This window comes from Ovis aries, chromosome 3 (genome assembly GCF_016772045.2).
Source record: "Ovis aries strain OAR_USU_Benz2616 breed Rambouillet chromosome 3, ARS-UI_Ramb_v3.0, whole genome shotgun sequence".
Classification (NCBI taxonomy): domain Eukaryota; kingdom Metazoa; phylum Chordata; class Mammalia; order Artiodactyla; family Bovidae; genus Ovis; species Ovis aries.
This window is the reverse complement of record NC_056056.1, coordinates 208,497,435-208,517,041: the sequence shown is the minus strand read 5'-3', so window position 1 is coordinate 208,517,041 and position 19,607 is coordinate 208,497,435. Positions and strand designations below refer to the sequence as shown.

At 45.2% G+C, this 19,607-nt stretch overlaps 2 protein-coding genes and 1 long non-coding RNA gene across 3 annotated transcripts in view; 2 read left to right on the top strand and 1 right to left on the bottom strand.

Moving 5' to 3' along the window:
* LOC114114061 (antigen WC1.1) overlaps nt 1-7,078 on the top strand; it is a 66,976-nt gene extending 59,898 nt beyond the window's left edge. The window contains exons 14-20 of the mRNA XM_060413465.1: nt 231-272; nt 360-674; nt 924-956; nt 1,503-1,640; nt 2,028-2,117; nt 3,720-3,857; nt 6,791-7,078. Coding sequence (XP_060269448.1) covers nt 231-272; nt 360-674; nt 924-956; nt 1,503-1,640; nt 2,028-2,117; nt 3,720-3,857; nt 6,791-6,936 — 902 coding nt within the window. The 3' untranslated portion in view covers nt 6,937-7,078. The remainder of the gene's footprint in view (nt 1-230; nt 273-359; nt 675-923; nt 957-1,502; nt 1,641-2,027; nt 2,118-3,719; nt 3,858-6,790) is intronic.
* A 1,353-nt stretch (nt 7,079-8,431) lies between these two features.
* LOC132659493 (uncharacterized) overlaps nt 8,432-19,607 on the bottom strand; it is a 67,760-nt gene continuing 56,584 nt past the window's right edge. Inside the window, exon 2 of the long non-coding RNA XR_009600014.1 lies at nt 8,432-9,256. This is a non-coding gene — a long non-coding RNA (uncharacterized LOC132659493). The remainder of the gene's footprint in view (nt 9,257-19,607) is intronic.
* Nucleotides 18,553-19,607, top strand: part of LOC132657161 (antigen WC1.1-like) — a 52,865-nt gene continuing 51,810 nt past the window's right edge. The window contains exon 1 of the mRNA XM_060413466.1: nt 18,553-18,681. Coding sequence (XP_060269449.1) covers nt 18,609-18,681 — 73 coding nt within the window. The 5' untranslated portion in view covers nt 18,553-18,608. The remainder of the gene's footprint in view (nt 18,682-19,607) is intronic.

The window sequence follows — 19,607 nt, the reverse complement described above, 5'->3', positions numbered from 1 at the left end:
TGGGTTGCCATTTCCTTCCTCAATGCATGAGAGTGAAAAGCGAAAGTGAAGTCGTTCAGTCGTGCCCGACTCTTAGCGACCCCATGGACTGTGGCCTACCAGGCTCCTCCGTCCATGGGATTTTCCAGGCAAGAGTACTGGAGTGGGGTGCCATGGACCTTAGATAATCTTATGTGGGGACAGGAACACCCTCAGCTGTTCCTGATCCACTGTTTCCCTGTTGTTTGCAGGAAGAAGACCCAAGAGCTGTCCAACTGCTGCCCCCTGCACAGGTACATCAGCGCTGCCCTTCCCCGGTGGCTCCCAGGGTCTCCTTCCTCTCTCCAGGGGAGTCACAGGAGGGGCTGCTGCCTTTTCAGACAGAGAGAAGCTCCAGCTCAGGGGAGGAGACAGCGAGTGCTCAGGGCGGGTGGAGGTCTGGCACAGCGGCTCCTGGGGCACCGTGTGCGATGACTCGTGGAGCCTGGCAGAGGCCGAGGTGGTGTGTCAGCAGCTGGGCTGTGGCCAGGCCCTGGAAGCCGTGCAGGCTGCGACATTCGGCCCTGGAAATGGGAGCATCTGGCTGGACGAGGTGCGGTGCGGGGGCCGGGAGTCCTCCCTGTGGGACTGTGCTGCCGAGCCCTGGGGGCAGAGCGACTGCAAGCACGAGGAAGATGCTGGTGTGAGGTGCTCTGGTGAGTGAGGGGCTCGGGGTCCACCCTGGGTGAGCTGGGGCAGCGGAGGGGCAGTGGGCTGGGCCGGGCATGGTGAGGAGATTGTGTTCAGACATCCCGGGTGCTGGGGCTCTGATCTAGGACGGGGGAGCTGGGAGGACTAGACACTGATGTTGCGGAGACTGAGGGGTGATTTCAGGTTCAGGAAGGAAAAGGTTTGTCTGTGTTCTGGCCAATTCTTCTTCCCCACACTGCTGTTTTTCTCTTTAGGAGTAAGGACAACATTGCCCACGACTACAGCAGGTACTGTGATCCATCCATGGGCAGGGGAGAATACTCAAATACTGGGGACCTGTTCTGTGGGCTCCCTGACAGCTCAGAAGAGGAAAGAGTCTGAGGAGCCATGGCTGTTGGGGAGCAGCCAGGGCATTACACTGGGGCAATCCCCTGCCTTGATGTCCAGGGTCAAATGTTCTCATGCCCGGGGCCAAGGACGTCTGGTTCCCATGTTGGAGAATCTAAGGAACTCCCACCTGCCCTTGAGTGTTGCTCCTCATCTGTGGGGTGCAGGTCCCTGGATGTTTGATGCTCTGTCTCCTGAAGCCCAAGGAGAGGGGATGAGCTGGGTCCTCAGAGGCTGTCTCGGCAGGGCAGCTCCCTGACAATCCCCAGCTCTGCCTCGGGGCCCCACTGGCCAGAGTGGAGTTGACTTGTCTCAGGACGAGACCTGAGGGAGCCCTGACACTGTCTGAGACTGAGACGCCATTGTCCGGAGCTCCTGAAAATGCTGACACAGGAGATTTTTCTGTGCCCAAGACTATCTCCAGCCCTTTTTCCTGTTCTCCTTAGGGACCAGAACAACCTCAAATTCTCTCCCTGGCATCTTCTCCCTGCCTGGGGTCCTCTGCCTCATCCTGGGAGCCCTTCTCTTCCTGGTCCTCATCATCCTGGTGACTCAGCTGCTCAGATGGAGAGCAGAGCGCAGAGGTGGGCTTCATGGGGACCTGGAGACCAGGGAGAGTGTGCGTAGACAGGAGATGGGGCAGGTGTGAGGAGGGAACCTGGGCCAGGTACTGTTCTGAGTCTGCAGACTCCATGTGCTCCGTGATGAGCTCTAAGGGCTGAGTAGACAGAAGTTCTTAGGACTGGGCTGTGAAGTCTCATGAGTCATGGCCTCTCCTGTGAGACCAGACAGAGTTGGCACTGAGCTGTAATCAGGGTCAGACGAGGGGAGAAGGTGCTGACATGGTGCATGGGATAGGAGACGACGCTGAGGTCCTGGCAGCCCCCATATGAGCACCAGGGAGATGAAGGTGGGCTGGCTGGATTGGGGTATCTGGGGAAGCTTCTCTGACCTGCTGGCTGATCTCTCAGCTTTATCTAGCTATGAAGATGCTCTTGCTGAAGCTGTGTATGAGGAGCTCGATTACGTTCTGACACAGAAGGAAGGTCTGGGCAGCCCAGGTGAGTGTCTCTGTCTGCCCTCCTGGGATCTCTGGTTGTCACCATCCCCTGGCTGTGCACATCTTCTCAGCACCTGCAGACCCCATGTTTGCCCCAGGCTCACAGAGACGGCTCCTCGAGAGAGGCAGGATGGCCTCTCAGAGCCCCGTGATCTCCCAGCCTCTGTCTGCACTGCAGAAGCCAGGCCTGTCCCTTCTCAGCCTGAACACAGGTCGTGGGTGTCAGGAGGGGCATTCGGTGTGTTGTGTGATGTTTGTCTCCACATGAGGCTTTCCCGTCAGATTTCTCATGGACTAAACTGCCGTATTACACCAGAGATGGTGGGGACAACAGTGACTACAGATCCGCTCCAGGAAAGAGAGGTGGACCTGCTCGGCTGGGCTTTGGGGAGGAGAGTTTTTCTCAGAGGAGACTTAAGGGGGATGGTTTTCCTTTGACTGACCAGAGGCATCCCTTGTGTCCAGATGGGGTTCGTCCTTCTCCTTCTCTGGCTGTTCTGTGATGTCTCATGTCAGCGCTGGTCTCTCTGGGTCCAAAATCACAGTGTTTTAAACACAGTGTTTTTATTTTTATTTATTTATTTATTTTTTTTATTTTTTAAATTTTAAAATCTTTAATTCTTACATGCATTCCCAAACATGAACCCCCCTCCCACCTCCCTCCCCATAACATCTTTCTGGGTCATCCCCATGCACCAGCCCCAAGCATGCTGCATCCTGCGTCAGACATAGACTGGCGATTCAATTCACATGATAGTATACATGTTAGAATGTCATTCTCCCAAATCATCCCACCCTCTCCCTCTCCCTCTGAGTCCAAAAGTCCGTTATACACATCTGTGTCTCTTTCCCTGTCTTGCATACAGGGTCGTCATTGCCATCTTCCTAAATTCCATATATATGTGTTAGTATACTGTATTGGTGTTTTTCTTTCTGGCTTACTTCACTCTGTATAATCGGCTCCAGTTTCATCCATCTCATCAGAACTGATTCAAATGAATTCTTTTTAACCGCTGAGTAATACTCCATTGTGTATATGTACCACAGCTTTCTTATCCATTCATCTGCTGATGGACATCTAGGTTGTTTCCATGTCCTGGCTATTATAAACAGTGCTGCGATGAACATTGGGGTACATGTGTCTCTTTCAATTCTGGTTTCCTCGGTGTGTATGCCCAGAAGTGGGATTGCTGGGTCATAAGGTAGTTCTATTTGCAATTTTTTAAGGAATCTCCACACTGTTCTCCATAGTGGCTGTACTAGTTTGCATTCCCACCAACAGTAAACACAGTGTTTTTAAAAAATAACATCTGTAGAGCACAATTTGTCATAGTCCTTTAGCAATGCTCAAGGGTGAAGGAGTTGCTTTGAGATATGTAGTTTCCACCAGAAAATATTAAGATATGTAAAATCATGTTTTGGCTTAAAGACACATCAAAATGAAACATGGTCTTAGAGAAAAAAGTCTTCTGAAACACGGAGTGACTGGTTCCTCTATCCAGAAACTCAGAAACTCTGGGTCAGAAGGTATCTTAGGTATTCCCCAGAACAACCCACTTACTGGGGTTTCATACACTCCCTTGTCTGCTCTTGGAACCCCCAGATCAGAGGACTGATGTCCCTGCTGAAAATTATGATGATGCTGAAGAAGTACCAGTGCCTGGAACTCCCCCTGCCTCTCAGGGGAGCGAGGAGGAAGTGCCCCCAGAGAAGGACGATGGGGTGAGGTCCTCTCAGACAGGTGAGTGGGGTCAGTTGATCTCCAGCAATCTTTCCATCTGGAAAGAGTGAATTTGTGCTCCTCAATGCCCAGCCTCCCTAGAGATTCAAAATATAGGTAATCTCATACATTTGGTAGCATCTCTTGACCATATGCCATATTTAATGCTGTCAGACTCCTTGCAAGGAGTGAGGAATCACTCTGCTTTTGGCATTTATATCTCCATAATGTGACATAAACGTATCACTTTATATGTGATATACTTGCATGAAGATTTATAGCTTAGGGAATTTCCTGGTGGTCCAGAGGTTAGGATTCTGCACTTTCACTGCTAGGGCCTAGGTTCAACCCTGGTCAAGGAACTAAGATCCCGCAAGCATTGTGTCATGGCCAAAAGAGAAGCTTATCGATTAATTGAGCATATTTAAAAGAAAGCTAAGTGCTGAAGAACTGATGCTTTTGAACTGTAGTGTTGGAGAAGACACTTCAGAGACCCTTGGATGGCAAGGAGATCAACCCAGTCAATTTAAAGGAAATCAATCTTGAATAGTCATTGGTAGGACTGAGCTGAAGTAGAAGCTCCAATACCTTGGCCAACTGATGTGAAGAACTGATTCTTAGAAAACACCCTGATGCTGGGAAAGATTGAAGGCAGGAGGAGAAGGAGATGACAGAGGATAAGATGGTTTGATGGCATCACTTACTCGATGGATATGAGTTTGAGCAAGCTCTGGGAATTGTTGATAGACAGGGAAGCCTGGTGTGCTGCAGTCCATGGGGTCACAGAGAGTCAGGCATGACTGACTGAACTGAACTGAACCAAATTCAAAGGTGGAACAAGTGTTCTAATAATATCTTTGCACTGTCACATACATGAAGGCAAACCATTCAATATCACAATGATGCAGGTCTATGCTGAATCAGTAATGCTGAAGAAGCTGAAGCTGCCATTCTAGGAAGACCTACATGACCTTTTAGAACTATCACCTAAAAAGATGTCCTTTTCATTATAAGGGACTGGAATGCAAAAGTAGGAAGTCAAGAGATACCTGGAGTAACAGCCAAATTTGGCCACGGAGTACAAAAATGAGACAAGGCAAAGGCTAATAGAGTTTTGCCAAGAGAATGCACTGGTCATAACAAACACCCTCTTCCAAGAACACAAGAGAGGACTCTGCATGTGGACATCATCAGATGGTCAGTACCGAAATCAGATTGATTATATTCTTTGCAGCCAAAGATGGAGACGCTCTATACAGTCAGCAAAAACAAGATGGGGAGCTGACTGTGGCTCAGATCATGAACTCCTTATTGCCAAATTCAGACTTAAATTGAAGAAAGTAAAGAAACCCACTAGACCATTCAGGTATGACGTAAATCAAATTCCTTATGATTATACAGTAGAAGTGACAAAGAGATCTGATAGGCAGAGTGCCTGATGAATTATGGATGGAGGTTTGTGGCCTTGTTCAGGAGACAGGGATCAAGACCATCCCCAAGAAAAAGAAACGCAAAAAGGCAAAATGGCTGTCTGAGGAGGCCTTACAAATATCTGAGAAAACAGGAGAAGTGAAACCAAAGGAGAATGGAAAGATATATCCATTTGAATACAGAGTTCCGAAGAATAGCAAGGAGAGATAAGAAAGCCTTCCTCACTGATCAATGCAAAGAAACAGAAGAAACAATGGAATGGGAAAAACTAGAGATCTTGTCAAGAAAATTACAGATACCAAGGGAATGTTTCAGGCAAAGATGGGCTCAATAAAGGACAGAAATGTTATGGACCTAACAGAAGCAGAAGATATTAAGAAGAGGTGGCAAGAATACATAGAAGAACTATACAAATAAATCTTAATACCCAGATAATCATGAAGCTGTGATCACTAACCTAGAGCCAGATATCCTGGAATGTGAAGTCAAGTGGGCCTCAGGAAGCATCACTATGAACAAAGCTAGTGGAGTTGATGAAATACCAGTTGAGTTCTTTCAAATCCTAAAAGATGGTGCTGTGAAAGTGCTGTGCTCAATATGCCAGCAAATTTGGAAAACTCAGCAGTGGCCACAGGACTGGAAAAGGTCAGTTTTCATTCCAGTTCCAAAGAAAGGCAATGCCAAAGAATGTTCAAACTACTGCACAATTGCACTCGTCTCACACGCTAGCAAAGTAATGCTCAATATTCTCCAAGTCAGGCTTCAACAGGGCATGAACCATGAAATTCTAGATGTTCAAGCTGGACTTAGAAAAGGCAAAGAAATCAGAGATCAAATTGCCAAAATTTGCTGGATCATCGAAAAAGCAAGAGAGTTCCAGAGAAACATCTATTTCTGCTTTGTTAACTATGCCAAAGCCTTTGACTGTATGTATCACAACAAACTGATATTCAGTGGCTGCGAGAAGACACTCATTCTCTAGAAAAGAGTATTTCTCCATCTGAAGGCCTGTGTAGTTTCTGGGGAGGAGATATCTGTGGCTGCACCTGTAATACTATTTGTGGACATTTGGGAACAGGAGTCAAGTCAACTAAGAGCAGACGTGGGTTGTAAGTGAGGAATTCAGATTTTTCCTGTTTCCAGTCTCCCTCTTATTGTGAATTAGCATCTATCACCTGTGAAAGGATAACATTTAAATTCCTTTTTATGATTCTTACCATTGCTGGGCATCTCCTTGCTACTGTGTTGCCTGGAAGCAGGTCTCCCAGAGCTCGTGAGCACAGGTCTCCTGTGATGCAGGATTTCCACATGCACTGAGGCCCAGAAGACGACATAAACTGGATCTGAGAGGACAGCTGGGATCCATCCTCACCGGAACTCATGTGAAATAGCCTGAGCCTCCCTCCCTACACCTGGGGTGCAGGGATGCTTTGTCATAAGCACTTGCTTGACTTCCTTCCACCAGGGGATTCTGTCCCATCCTCGTGTCTCAGTTCTAATCAAACTTCTCTTTTCTATTTCAGGCTCTTGTCTGAACTTCTCCAGAGAAGCTGCTGATCCTGGGGAAGGAGAAGAGAGCCTCTGGCTGCTCCAGGGGAAGAAAGGGGATGCTGGGTACGATGATGTTGAACTCAGTGCCCTGGGAACATCCCCAGTGACTTTCTCATGATGCTGTATCAAATATGAGATGAAGCCTCAGATATTCTAATTGCCTGTATTTCAATAGAGTAGTGCTGACCTGTAATTGTGTCATATGAAAATTGCTCAAAATGAAATATTCTGAATAAGTTAACTTTTTGCTGTGCTGTTAATTTAGCAAGCTCCATGCCAAATGCTTTTAGAGGATTGGTCCTCAAATGCCATCTTCCTGAAAGGAAATGCAACATGAGTGAGCTGACCTGCTTTCTCACCTATCTTAGAGGCTAATGAGGGCATGCTCACAAGTGCTCCAGGTCACCCTTATTTAGAAAAGGATGTAAACTTGGTCTACATTCACACACCCCTTCCTTACAAGAGGAACTCATGGGGGAAAAAAAAACTAACAGTTCTAAACATCTCTGAGTTTGTGACTTGTTCTTGAACACCAGACTAGTTGTGAGCTTCAAAGTGGAAGGTTGGCTGGTGGGAAAGAATGGATACAGCTTTGCTTATCCTGCCTCAATATTCGCAGGCCAATTAAAAATCTAACTATACATAACTACCTCTTCCTTTTTCATCTCTCATTTATTCCTTTACAAACACCTCTTTGCTCATCTCCCATGTCTATTTGATTATCCAATCCTTATAAATCCATTCCTTCTTCTCCATCTCTTCCTACTATTTCTTCAGGATGCTGCTATTTCTTGTCTCTCCAAGGATCTCTCCTTCTAAGTGAATTATATCAGTTCATATACATCTTCAAGTTGATGGAAGGCAGCTTGGTGCTCACCCACACCCTGTATTCAGGTGGGACAAAAGGGCAAGAAAGTGGAGACCTAGGCAGAGGGGATCCGGAAGAATGGATGTAGATAGAAAGATCAGGAATATTTGGCTATTTATGTTTCAGAGATATGAATGGAAGCATCTGACATAACTGATCTCTTAGAGGAAGAATTTCAGACCAAGGGGCTTCTTCGAAAACATCTGTTCTTCAGATGTTTCAAGATTGTTTCAAGGTTCCTTTAATCTGGTTACTACTGAAAATGTAATTGTGATCCTGCTGTGACTCCTCAGGGTAGAGAGAGCTGTCATGAAGAAGTGGCAAAGTAAAGATTATGTTTACACAGCACTACCCCCGCAAACCCCCTGCACCCCCCACCCCCCGGCCAATTCCATTGTGGACATGTGGAGAAGCTGCTGAACTAATATAAAACCTGAGAGTGCTGGCCTGGTTTAAGCTGGACCCACCCAGTTTCTTGGTTGATGACTCTGGGTGGTTTCTAGGGCTCCACCCTCCACTCACGCTTGCAGTCTTCATAGTTCTAGGCTGTGCTTGGGGATGGGAAGATGCCCAGGGCTTCTTCCAGGGCAGCTCACATGGCTATTCACTTGGGAAGTGATGAAATAGATGACATATGATGAAATAAGGCACACATGCAAGGAGCTCAGTGAACTCCAAGAAAACACAGATAAACGATTAAATTCAGGAAGACACTATATGAAGAAAATAAGATTAAAAACTATCATCATCATTGTTGTTTTAAATTTTTGGTTGCACTGAGTCTTTGTTGCTGCACATGGGCTTTCTCTAAATGCAGCAAGCAGGCACTAGTCTTCTTTTTGGGCAGCAGGTTTCTCTGTGCAAGGGCTTCTCTTATTGTGAACAGGGTCTAGGCACCCAGGCTTCAGGGATTGCAGCATCGCCTCCTATTTGTGATTTGTGGGTCCTAGAGCTCAAGCTCAGTAATTGTTGAGCTAGAGCTCAGTAATTGTTGAGCTAGGGTGTTACTTCACAGAATAAATTCAGATTTTTTAACAGAGATAGAAATCATAAAAAGGAAGTAAACAGGGAGTTTGCTGATGGTTTTGTGGTTAGGAGTCGATGCACTTGCTGCTGTGGTCTGGATTCAATGCCAGTAGGGGAACTGAGATCCCTCAAGCTTTGCAGTGAGACAAAGAGAATAATAGAAGGAACAAAACAGAAAAATGAACCAAACAGAAATTCAGATGCTTAAGATTCAGTTCAGTTCAGTGGTTCAGTCGTGTCCAGCTCTTTGCAACCCCATGGACTGACTGCAGCATGCCAGGCTTCCCTGTCCATCACCAACTCCTAGAGTTTGCCCAAACTCATGTCCATTGAGTCGGTGATGCCATCATCCAACCATTTCATCTCTGGTCGTCCCCTTCTCCTCCTGCCCTCAATCTTTCACAGCATTAGGGTCTTTCCTAATGAGTCAGTTTTTCGCATCAGGTTGTCAAAATATTGGAGTTTCAGGTTCAGCATCAGTCCTCCAATGAATATTCAGGACTGACTTCCTTTTGGGTGGACTGGTTGGATCAGTTGCTTGAGGCTACAATGAATGACATGCAACAAAATGAAAAATGCTGCCTAGAGCATCAACAACAGCAGAAGACCCTGTAACTCAGAAGGCAGGACCACTGAGATTACCCAGCCAGGGGACAAAGGAAAAGAGGAACGACCAAGTGTGGAAGAACCTGTGTGAACTGTGGGGCAACATTCACAGAAACAACCTGCACATTATTGGAGTCCGGGAAGGAGAAGAGAGGGAGAAAGGGACAGAGATTGCACTTCAAGAAATAATACCAGAAAAGTCCCAAATCTGATGAGATTTAGACATCCAAATTCATGTAGCTAATAGGTCACTCCTCAGAGGTCATTCAAAATGATCATCCCCAAGACACATTACTTGTAATCAAGAAAAGAGAGAATTCTATCAGCAGCAAGAGAAAAGTAAATGCTCACAAAAGAGAAATTCCCTTAAAAATATCAGTGGACTTCTGAATAGAAACCTGACAGTCCAGGAGAGAAAGGATGATATATTCAATCTTATGAAAAAACAAAAACAAAAACAAAAACCTACCAGCCAAGGATAATTTTCCCAGGAAAGTTGTTTTTCATAATTGAAGATGATATAAAGACTTTGCCGATATAAAGTCAAATCATGAATATCCTGTTGAGGGAAATAATAGTTGAGGGAATTCACCAACATTAGGTTTGTCTTACAAGACTGCTGAGGCAATTCTTCAAACTTAATGAAAGATGCTAATTTGTATATGAAAGAAGTAGAAATATGCAACAGACTTGTAAATGTAAATACTGAACCCAATTCTGCATAGTCTAATGCTGAATTATGGTAGTGTGCTAACCAGTTAGCTTTCGTCTAAAGAAAGCATTAAAATAGCTATGGAGAAATATATTTTGTTAGTGGATATACAATATATAGAGAGGTAAATTGACATCAAAAACAAAATGCATAGAAGGGGATAAAAGGGTAGAGCTTTTGCATGTCATTGGAATTAACTTGTTATCAGTGTAGTATATACTGTTGTCCCTCTAAGATGTTTTATGTGAGCCATGTGGCAACAAAAATGTAAAAACCTACAGTAGATTCACAGAAAGTAACAAGAAGGGACTCAAAGTGCAACATTATCCAAAATTATCAGTTCACAGTTCTAACTGTTGTGCAGAACAGTTGAGTTGTCCTGGTCTCCACATCATCTTTCAAGATCAGCCCAAGAGGACTCTCCTTCAAAAAGTGAAAGACTAATTAAGCTGTCTGTTATTTTAAATTTTTATTTTTACTTTATTTTACTTTTACAATACTGTATTGGTTTTGTCATACATTGACATGAATCTGCCATGGGTGTACATGAATTCCCAGTCCTGAACACCCCTCCCACCTCCATACCCCACATCATCTGGCCCCTCATCTCCTTCCTTATGTCATATCGATGGTGCAGCTGTACTTTTTTAATCACAAATTTTCTTCCTCTGATATTGCTGTTTGATTTTAATGAAAAACTGCCAATGATAAGCCATATGAATATCCTGTCTCCTCAGCTGGGTTTGATTGAAACATTAAGAAGCCACATGTAGGTACTTTGTGGTTTGTCTCATGTATCCTCAGAGATAGAAATTTGCAGTGTTTGTTGTGACATATTTGTTGGTGATAAGCTGCTTGTTTTTGAAAATCAAATCTTTCCTTGCTTATTGCAAGAAACAAATGCTTTAAAAAAATATTAGCTAAATGGTGTTCTCAGAAACATTTCTTTATATTTAAGACAATTTCTCTTCAACATTTAGTACAGTGCCACTCAGCCATTCAATAAATATTAGGTGAGCATCTGTTAAGTTATAGAGAGGGGAAATATAGAGCTTATACACAGGCACAGGCCTTACTCCAATCCTGGGCCCTGGCAAGGCCTCAGACAATGCCTGCAGACTGCAGCACCTTGGTTAGTACGCGCAGATTGGGAAGCATTCAATGACAAGAAAAGAGATTTGTTCACAGAGTCTTTGATGTTAAAGGAGGAAGACATTTTGCTGTATTTCCAGTGTTCTTAGGCTGGTCTGCGGGCAGGACTCAGCTGCACCAAAGCTCCACATGCGACAGACCCTCAGTTCATAGACTTTGAGTCTGAGCAATCACTCAGGCTTTGAACTCTGAGTGCCATCCCAGAGGCACTAACCTTAGGTCTCAGTGGTTTAAGAATCACCACCCACAAGAGCTCAATAGCTATGCAGTTGGTAATTACATCAGCTCTCAGCAGAGGTGGGTGAATCATGAAGTTAATGAAGCGTGTTCTTCAGAGCCTCTCCTTGTTCCAGCCCCTCCAAGTCCCAAGGGGGCCCTAGGGCTGTGGTTGAAACAGAGAGGACTCTATGATCCTTGCCCCTCACTGTGTCTTCTGCCTGTCTTTTCCCTGTGGAAAACTTGAGTCAAAGGATATGTTTAATTGGAGAAGCGAGAAACGTGGAAACAAAGGAAAACATTCAGAGGAGTCTAAATAATAATAATGTAGTCATTAAGCACAGTAAGGACCTTTAGTTCTTTCTCAAGGGTTATGGATGATATTCTGAGCAAGTCCTGGGAGCTTCTTATAGATACAGAACACCAGGTGGAGCAGTGACTGCATGATGACCACACTGTACCCAGGACTTGAGCATCCACAGTTCTGAGAACTGACCGCAAAGAAATGAGAGCAAAGATTAACTGTACCTAAAACAACCAGTGGATGTTTTGGATGGCATTACCAGCTTGATGGACTTGAGTATGAGCAAGCTCTAGGAGTTGGTGATAGACCGGGGAGACTGGTGTGCTGCAGCCCATGGGGTCGCAAAGAGTTGGACTCGACTGAGCGACTGAACTGAACTGAAAACAACTGAGATGATGCTAATCAGACCACTGATGACCAATTAGAAGGTGCCTGTTAGAGATGACTGTGCTGTTTCTGCATATATCCTCCCCCCACCCCAGGTCTGTGTATAGAAGCTCTCACCCTCTTCTTGTCATGGGGTGGGCAGAGTCGGCCCTGTACAGATATCCACCACCCTCCCCGCCAGTTGCTGGCGTCTGAAATAAATCACTTTCATTTCCACCAACCTGGCCTGTATACTGGCTTTTGAGTGGTTAGCAGCCGGACCCCTCACACATACCTTTCAGTTAATTGGTCACAAGGAGATAGGTTTTGAATGTGCCATTTTGTTCAGTGAGGGAAAAAAAACCTCAGCAAAATTATTTCTTACCCAAAGGTGAAGAATTTAATTAACTACATGGAGAACTAAATCCAGGAATCAGATTTGTTCTGGAAATCAAGAAGAAACAGAAGAGGTTTGGAAAGTTCATGCTGCCTTTTCACTAGTACAGGATTGGTGGAATGTGAAAATAAGATCAAAGATGATGAACTGACTAACTCAGAGCAAAGGAGAGCTGTTTCAGGATGAAGGTCAAGATGCTCAGAGACAAAAATGGGGAAATGGAAGCACAACTGTCGGCACAGACTGATGTAAACGGAAGAGGAGCTGCGCCAGCTGCGGACACTCTAAAACAGAAATTTAGATCTAGTTGTTGGTCAATCAGTTGGTGTCTAGGAATCAACCAAGCCCCAAAGAGGAATCAAGGTGAGACCTGAGGGAGCAGCTTGGGGTGAAGACACAGAAGGAAGAGGAGATCCAGGAAAGTACCTGCTTCATGGGACAGATTCTGTCTTCCTTTCAAGTCTTCAGAATAGACTCTGATCTGATGCTGGAACAACTGACTCCCAAGTCTCAGAAGGAACACACACGTGCACACACACATTCATGACCAACTGCAAACGTGCTGTGGGCAGTGAGGCTCCACAGGCTCACACGTGTACCACGTGGAACACGCAGCTTCTGGGGCAGGAAAGAGAGAAACTAGAGAGTTGCACGGGGTTTCCATGCCTCTGCTCAGAAGTGACACAGGTGGCAACACTCACGTTTCATTGGCCAGAATGAGTCACTGGGAGATAGAAAAACAGCTATTTGATAAATATTACTATTGATGTCACATCCTTGGTAGCAATGCTGTCAGTTTTTTTTTTTTTCTTGCCTTGGTGAAGTTTCTGAGGTACAATTTTGTGCAGAAAGTAAAAGTCATTAGACCGTCCCCAGAATGGGATCTGAAGACCTTCTGTATCTGGTTCCTTCGTCTGGTGTGTCTTTGACTCCTTACTCGACTTCTGTGTGTGCTGAGTGGGAGTAGTCAGATTTGTGTCTCCCCTGACGCCAGCACCCTCCCCACTCAGTATCACTAACTGCAGGGTGATTTTCAGCATTTGTTTATGCATTCATTTCTTTATTTATCCACTATTTGTTAAGCTCTCTCTATGTGTCTTTACTAGACTTTAAAGAGATATTGAAGAGTAAGACACAATACTTCCTCTCAAGAAGCCCCCACTTTAGAGACAGTGAGCAAGGTTTTATAGATTAAATAAACACAGCAGTTATTTTGAGCTGGAGGTATTAGAAAGAATTCACAGATGTGACAACTCTGTGCTTTTAAAAACAAGATTTATGAATTTTCTTTCTGTAATGGGCTTAAAAATGTGTCCTCTGGAATTGAAATAACATAAATGCATATTCTCTTTTTTTATCACTGATTTCATCTTGTGCACTAGCAAGGGATGTATGTGTGGATTGAAAGTTCCATAAAGTTAACACAGACTCTCCCCTTTAAAATTTATCCCTCAACTTAGTTCGGGTTCATGGTAATAACTGTCTTGTCATTTCTAGTTCAAGCTCCCTGCTGAGGCTGGTTTTCCTCTATTTCAGGAGGCATCTTCTTGTCTCTCCTCCCACAGATGGTGTCTGGGGTGGGAGGGCTTCTTCCTTTCCAACAGCAGCAGGGAAGGACCCTTGGTCAGCATGCTCTCCACTTAGAATCTGCTTGTCTTTGATTTAGCAGCTTTGATCTGCTCTTGTCTCTGGGTATCTGATATTGTACCATGGAGGAATGAATGAGGCCAGTTCAGTGCCACACTCTTTGTTTGATGTTTCTGGTTATAGACTGTAAAAGGCTGAACAGAGATGATGGGCTGGACCTCAGCCAGCTCATGACCTTGCTCTTTCCCTCATGCTCTTCTGATGAAGTGGTCTTTGGTAAAGGAGTCTTTACTAACCTTGGTCCCATCCATGCAAGGAACGCAGATGGTGAAGGAGGTCTCCAGCGCTTTGGTGTAACAACTCAGTTAATAATTTTCCTTTAGAGTTGTATACCTCTTTTTATTTCAGATTTTATTTTATTATTATCATTATTTTTTACTTTAAAATACTGTATTGTTTTGCCTTTTTAAAAAAATATAAATTTATTTATTTTAATTGGAGGTTAATTACTTTACAATATTCTATTGGTTTTGCCATACATCAACATGAATCCACCACAGGTATACACGTGTTCCCCATCCTGAACCCCCCTCCCTCATCCCTCCCAGTAATGATTTGGGAGAATGGCATTGAAACATGTATACCTCTTTTTTAATTTAAAAATATTTTGTATTTTAGTCTGTCTGATTGGTCCTGAGGTAATTTTCCTCAAGCAAGCAGGTTTAATTATTAACTTTCCTGGCAAAGAGATTACTGAACCTCTGACCACCATTTTCTCATGGTGACTTGGGAATAGTAATGCTATATGTTGTGTTTAGAATCCATAAGGACAAATAGTTAGTCTAAGTAAAAGAACAAGATTCTTTCTGCTCTTTACTTCTGTAATTCTAATTCAACATGGAGGATGTTTAAATTTTTTTACAACAAAATTTCTTCCTGTAACAGTTGTGTGTGGTTTGAATTGAAAACATGCCAAATGATAAATACATAAACATCCTGACCCCTTGGCCATATCTGATTAAGGCAGAACAGGAGGCTTCATGGTCTTCACCTGTCAGTGTTCTGTGGTTTGTCTTCTTTATCTTCAGATAGAGAAATTTGCAGCATTTATGCATGTTTAGAGCTGGGTCTCTCAGCACTGCTCTTGTACTGGGGCTATTTATTGCAATTTACTGCATTCATTGCAGAAAGGTGTTGAAGTGAGCCACATATAGCTCATACCATTTAACAGTATTGAAATATCATTCAAATGAATGATGCAGCTTGCGTTCTGCTGTTACATCCTCACAACAAGTTAAATTGTTTCTGAAAAGATTTTTTTTGACTGAAATGATTTGTGTAAAATACCAGGCTGACATTCATTCATTCAGGTATACAAGAGACATCATTACAATTTTTAGTTAGCCAAGCACTGGGGATGTGGAGGTGAATTAGACACAAAATGTTTTACCAAGTACATTCGAGTTTATAAAGTAAAATGATTAAGTAAACAACTTAATTCACAAAAGCTCACCAATGGTAAGGTCGAGGTTCTTGAGCAGTTACATGGGACACAGAGAGAAGGAGTGATGTGTGGAAGACTCACAACTCTGAATGGCACCAATGACCATCACAGCATGTGGTTGGTTCCTGGGAGAGTTCTGACAACCTTGGTCAAGGTTCCAGGTAACAGAATTGAATTCCTGTTCTAGAGTCCTGGGATTCCTGGGATGAGATGGTGGGAGATGCCCCAACACTGCTTCTCTACTACTACGTGTGTGTGTGTGTATTAGTCGCTCAGCTGTGACCAACTCATTGTGACTCCATGGACTGTGGCCCCTCCAGGCTTCTCTGTCCATGGGATTTCCCCGGAAAGAATACTGAAGTGGGTTGTCATTTCCTTCTCCAGAGAATCTTCCTGACCCAGGGATCGAACTCAGATCTCCTGCATTGCAGGCAGATTCTTTATTATCTGAGCCATCAGGAAAGCAAGTTAACAGTACTACATACTACTACTACTATGTACTACTGCTATTGTCTGGAAAGTTCCATGGACAAAGGAACCTGGCATGGGTTCACAAGGTGTTGGCCACGAGTGAACACATCAGCATGAGGACATGTACTACTGTTAACTAGTGTTGTAATATCACATACTAATGCCAACTCAATCCTCACCATAATCAGTCATCTTGGTAGGATCATAACCCTCCTTTTACTAATCAGAGAGTGTAAGAACCCTGTTCAAGGCCCACACTTGGCCTGTGGCTAAACTGTGAGTCAAGACCAGGCAGTCTGTCTCTCGAGCCTGTTTTCCTGACCCCTGTACTGTACTCTCTCATGTTCATTGTGGACACAGCTGGGTTAGTGTCCTCCCTAAAACTTTCCTCCTTCAAATCTTTGATGAGATTGGCTACTGAGATTTCTTTACGTGTCAGAAAGATGTAGCTTCATCCAAGGGGGAGTTGGTCCATGTTGACCCTACACCCCCAGCTCTGGGGTACCTTCTGGGGGAGCATCTGGGAGCTTCTCTGATGAGTGGGAACAGAACAAGGCAGCAATGGCTACACTGGACACCATCCCTTCTGCTTGGATCTGTCCCCTCGGCCCACCTGGGCTTCCATTCTTGCCGCCACCTTTCCTCTTAAATGCAGAACAGAGGAGGTGGGTTCATTGGTGGTTTCAGGCAGCATGAACCCCCTTCTCTTCTCTGCTTCACTCAACCCTTCTTTGCCCCGCGCCTGCAGCTATCATGTAGCAGACTTTCTATTTCCCCATCTCTCTGGAGCTGTTCCCTTAAATTATATTTTGCGTCTTCTTTAGTTATGGTTTAAAATACAAATGTATCCTGAATCTTATCAAACCATTCTCTCAGCATATAAAGGGGGTACATGTGGGGTTTAGAAAACTTTAGTCTTTCTAAAGTATAATTTTCTTGTTTTCATTGTTTAGTCACTTAGTCATGCCCAACTCATTTCGACACGGTGGACTGTGGCTGGCCAGGCCATTCAGTCCATGGAATTCTCCAGGCAAGAGTACTGGAGTGGGTTGCCATTTCCCTCTCCAGGGTATCTTCCCAACCCAGGGATTGAATCCACGTCTCTTGCTTTGTGGGCGGATTCTTTATTGCTGAGCCATCAGTGAAGGCCCCTGTTTTCTTCTAGAGATCCCTGCTCCTATTTTGGTGGGCTAGAGTTGATTGATTACTCCTACTTTCTCTTTGTTTCCTTTAAGAGCAATCTCTTTCTCTCTGTCAGCATCATTTAGTGACTAGCTGAAAGAGATACTCCACATAAAATGAAATGCAATAAAGGGAAAGGGATTTAACCCGTCTGAATGTCCCTATAGGGAACCCGCCTGCTAATGCAGGAGAAGCAGATTGGATCCTTGAGTCAGACAGATTCCTTTAGAAGGAAATGGCAACCCCCTCCAGTATTCTTGCCTGGGAAATCCATTGGACAGAGGAGGCTGGCGAGCTACAGTCCATGGGTTGCAAAGAGTCAGACACGACTGAGCATGCAGGCACTTGCTCCAGGACCCAGTCTCCAGATCATTCTGAGACGGGGGAAAACCCTGCAATCTCATGTCCCCAGCTTGATGGGTCTCACTTCATGCCTTCACAGTCACCTGTGAATTCCTGTACTCCTGGTCCTCATTTTCTGCTGACCTGATAAATACACTCATATTTCAAGGTGTGCTTCTGAAAAATATATATATATATATGTGCTTCTCAAAAACATATATATATGCATATATATGCTTCCCTGGTGGCTCAGAGGTTAAAGCGTCTGCCTCCAATGCGGGAGACCCGGGTTCGATCCCTGGGTCAGGAAGATCCCCTGGAGAAGGAAATGGCAACCCACTCCAGTATTCTTGCCTGGAGAATCCCATGGACCGAGGAACCTGGTGGGCTGCAGTTCATGGGGTCACAAAGAGTCGGACACGACTGAGTGACTTTACTTACTTACTTATGCACATATTGATTTTCAATTTATAATAATTCACTGAACTGAAAATTTATGCTTTGGGAACTTTTTTGTATGTATGCTATACATCAAATTAAACAGCTAAAAACTAAAAAAAAATAAAATAAATAAATAGACTTACTGTAGTTCTCTGCTTCCACCCTGAGCTCAGTGCCGGGGAAGATCAATACTTGATTCTACAAGTTATTCTCCATGGCTCAACAGATCCCACATCCAGACCCTGTGAGATCTCACAGTCTTCAGATATTGACCAGGGTGATCAGAGGAGAGAAAGGCACTCATGATTTTTGATGAACCGTTTCTACCCAGTCCCAGTGGTGGGACCCAGCTCTTAGGACTACAGAAGCAGGAGGTCAAAGGACCGTGTTGCTCATATAAGGAGATGTTGAAGATTCAGAAGCTCATTGGTGTTTGAGCTTCAGAAAGTGGCAGATGCAGCCTCCGATAGTGCCTGATATGGTGAAAGGCATCGCTATTGGCTCTCAGGAGGGAGGGTGTAAGGGGTGGTCTATATAGACCCCGGTCGGCACCCTGACGCCTCCTCGCAGGCTGATCCTGCAGCTGGGACTGTGACCTTGAAGACGTGGGCTCAGGATGGCTCTGGGCAGACACCTCTCGCTGCGGGGACTGTGTGTCCTCCTCCTCCGCACTGTGGTGGGTGGTCAAGGTAAGAGCTGCCCCTCTATCCTGGGTCCACAGCAGGCAAGTGTCTGGAGTTCTGGAGCTGAGCCTCAGTGTTTCTGACCAAAAAAGAACCATGCTGATGTGAATATTGGTCCCTCTCCTATGGGGGAGTCCATTGGTCATAGCGGCAGATTTTACAGAGCAGTGAGGTTTTGTCTGGACTGAGCTGGGTCAGCCTAAGTCCCCTCCACTGTCTCCCTTGTTTTCAAGGAGCTTCTAGGGTCCCAGTGGCTCCCAGTGTGTGGAAGGTCCAGCAACTGAGCTCACCGGGGACTCTGAGCTGTTCCCACACGCTCCACGTGCCTGGTGTGTGAGCACTGCCCCTGTGTTTCCTGTGTCTTCGCTCCTGTAGGCTCTGTGGTTGTGTGTGTGTGTGTGTGTGTGTGTGTGTGTGTGCAGGTGAGGAGTGTGTGTGTGTGTGTGAGGGTATGAAGAGTGTGTGTGTGTGTGAGGGTGTGTGTGGGTGAGGGTGTAGGTGGGTGTGAAGAGTGTATGTGTTTGTGGAGTGTGTGAGGAGTGTGCAAGTGATAAATTAAGGTGTGTGAGGAGTATGTGTGGGTGAGTGAGGGTGAGTGAGGAGTGTGTGAGGGTGTGTGAGGCTGTGTGTGTGTGGGGAGTGTGTGAGCCTGTGTGTGTGTGTGTGTGTGTGTGTGAGGGGAGGTGGAGCCTGTCTGTGTGAGAGGAACTGAGCTGCTGAGCAGGGACTGAGTCCGTTGGTCTGTGAAGCACACAGGGTGTCCACAGGGCTGGGTGTCACGGCCGCTGCATGTAACTGGATCAGAGATAATCGTGCACCTGCCTGCCTCTCTCTGGCTCCTCTCCCCCATCTCTCGGGCTCCCCTCTGCTTGTTGCCATGTCTGCCTAGCACTGGGCTCTGTGAGAGGCTCTGCCTGCTGGCCTCACCAGTT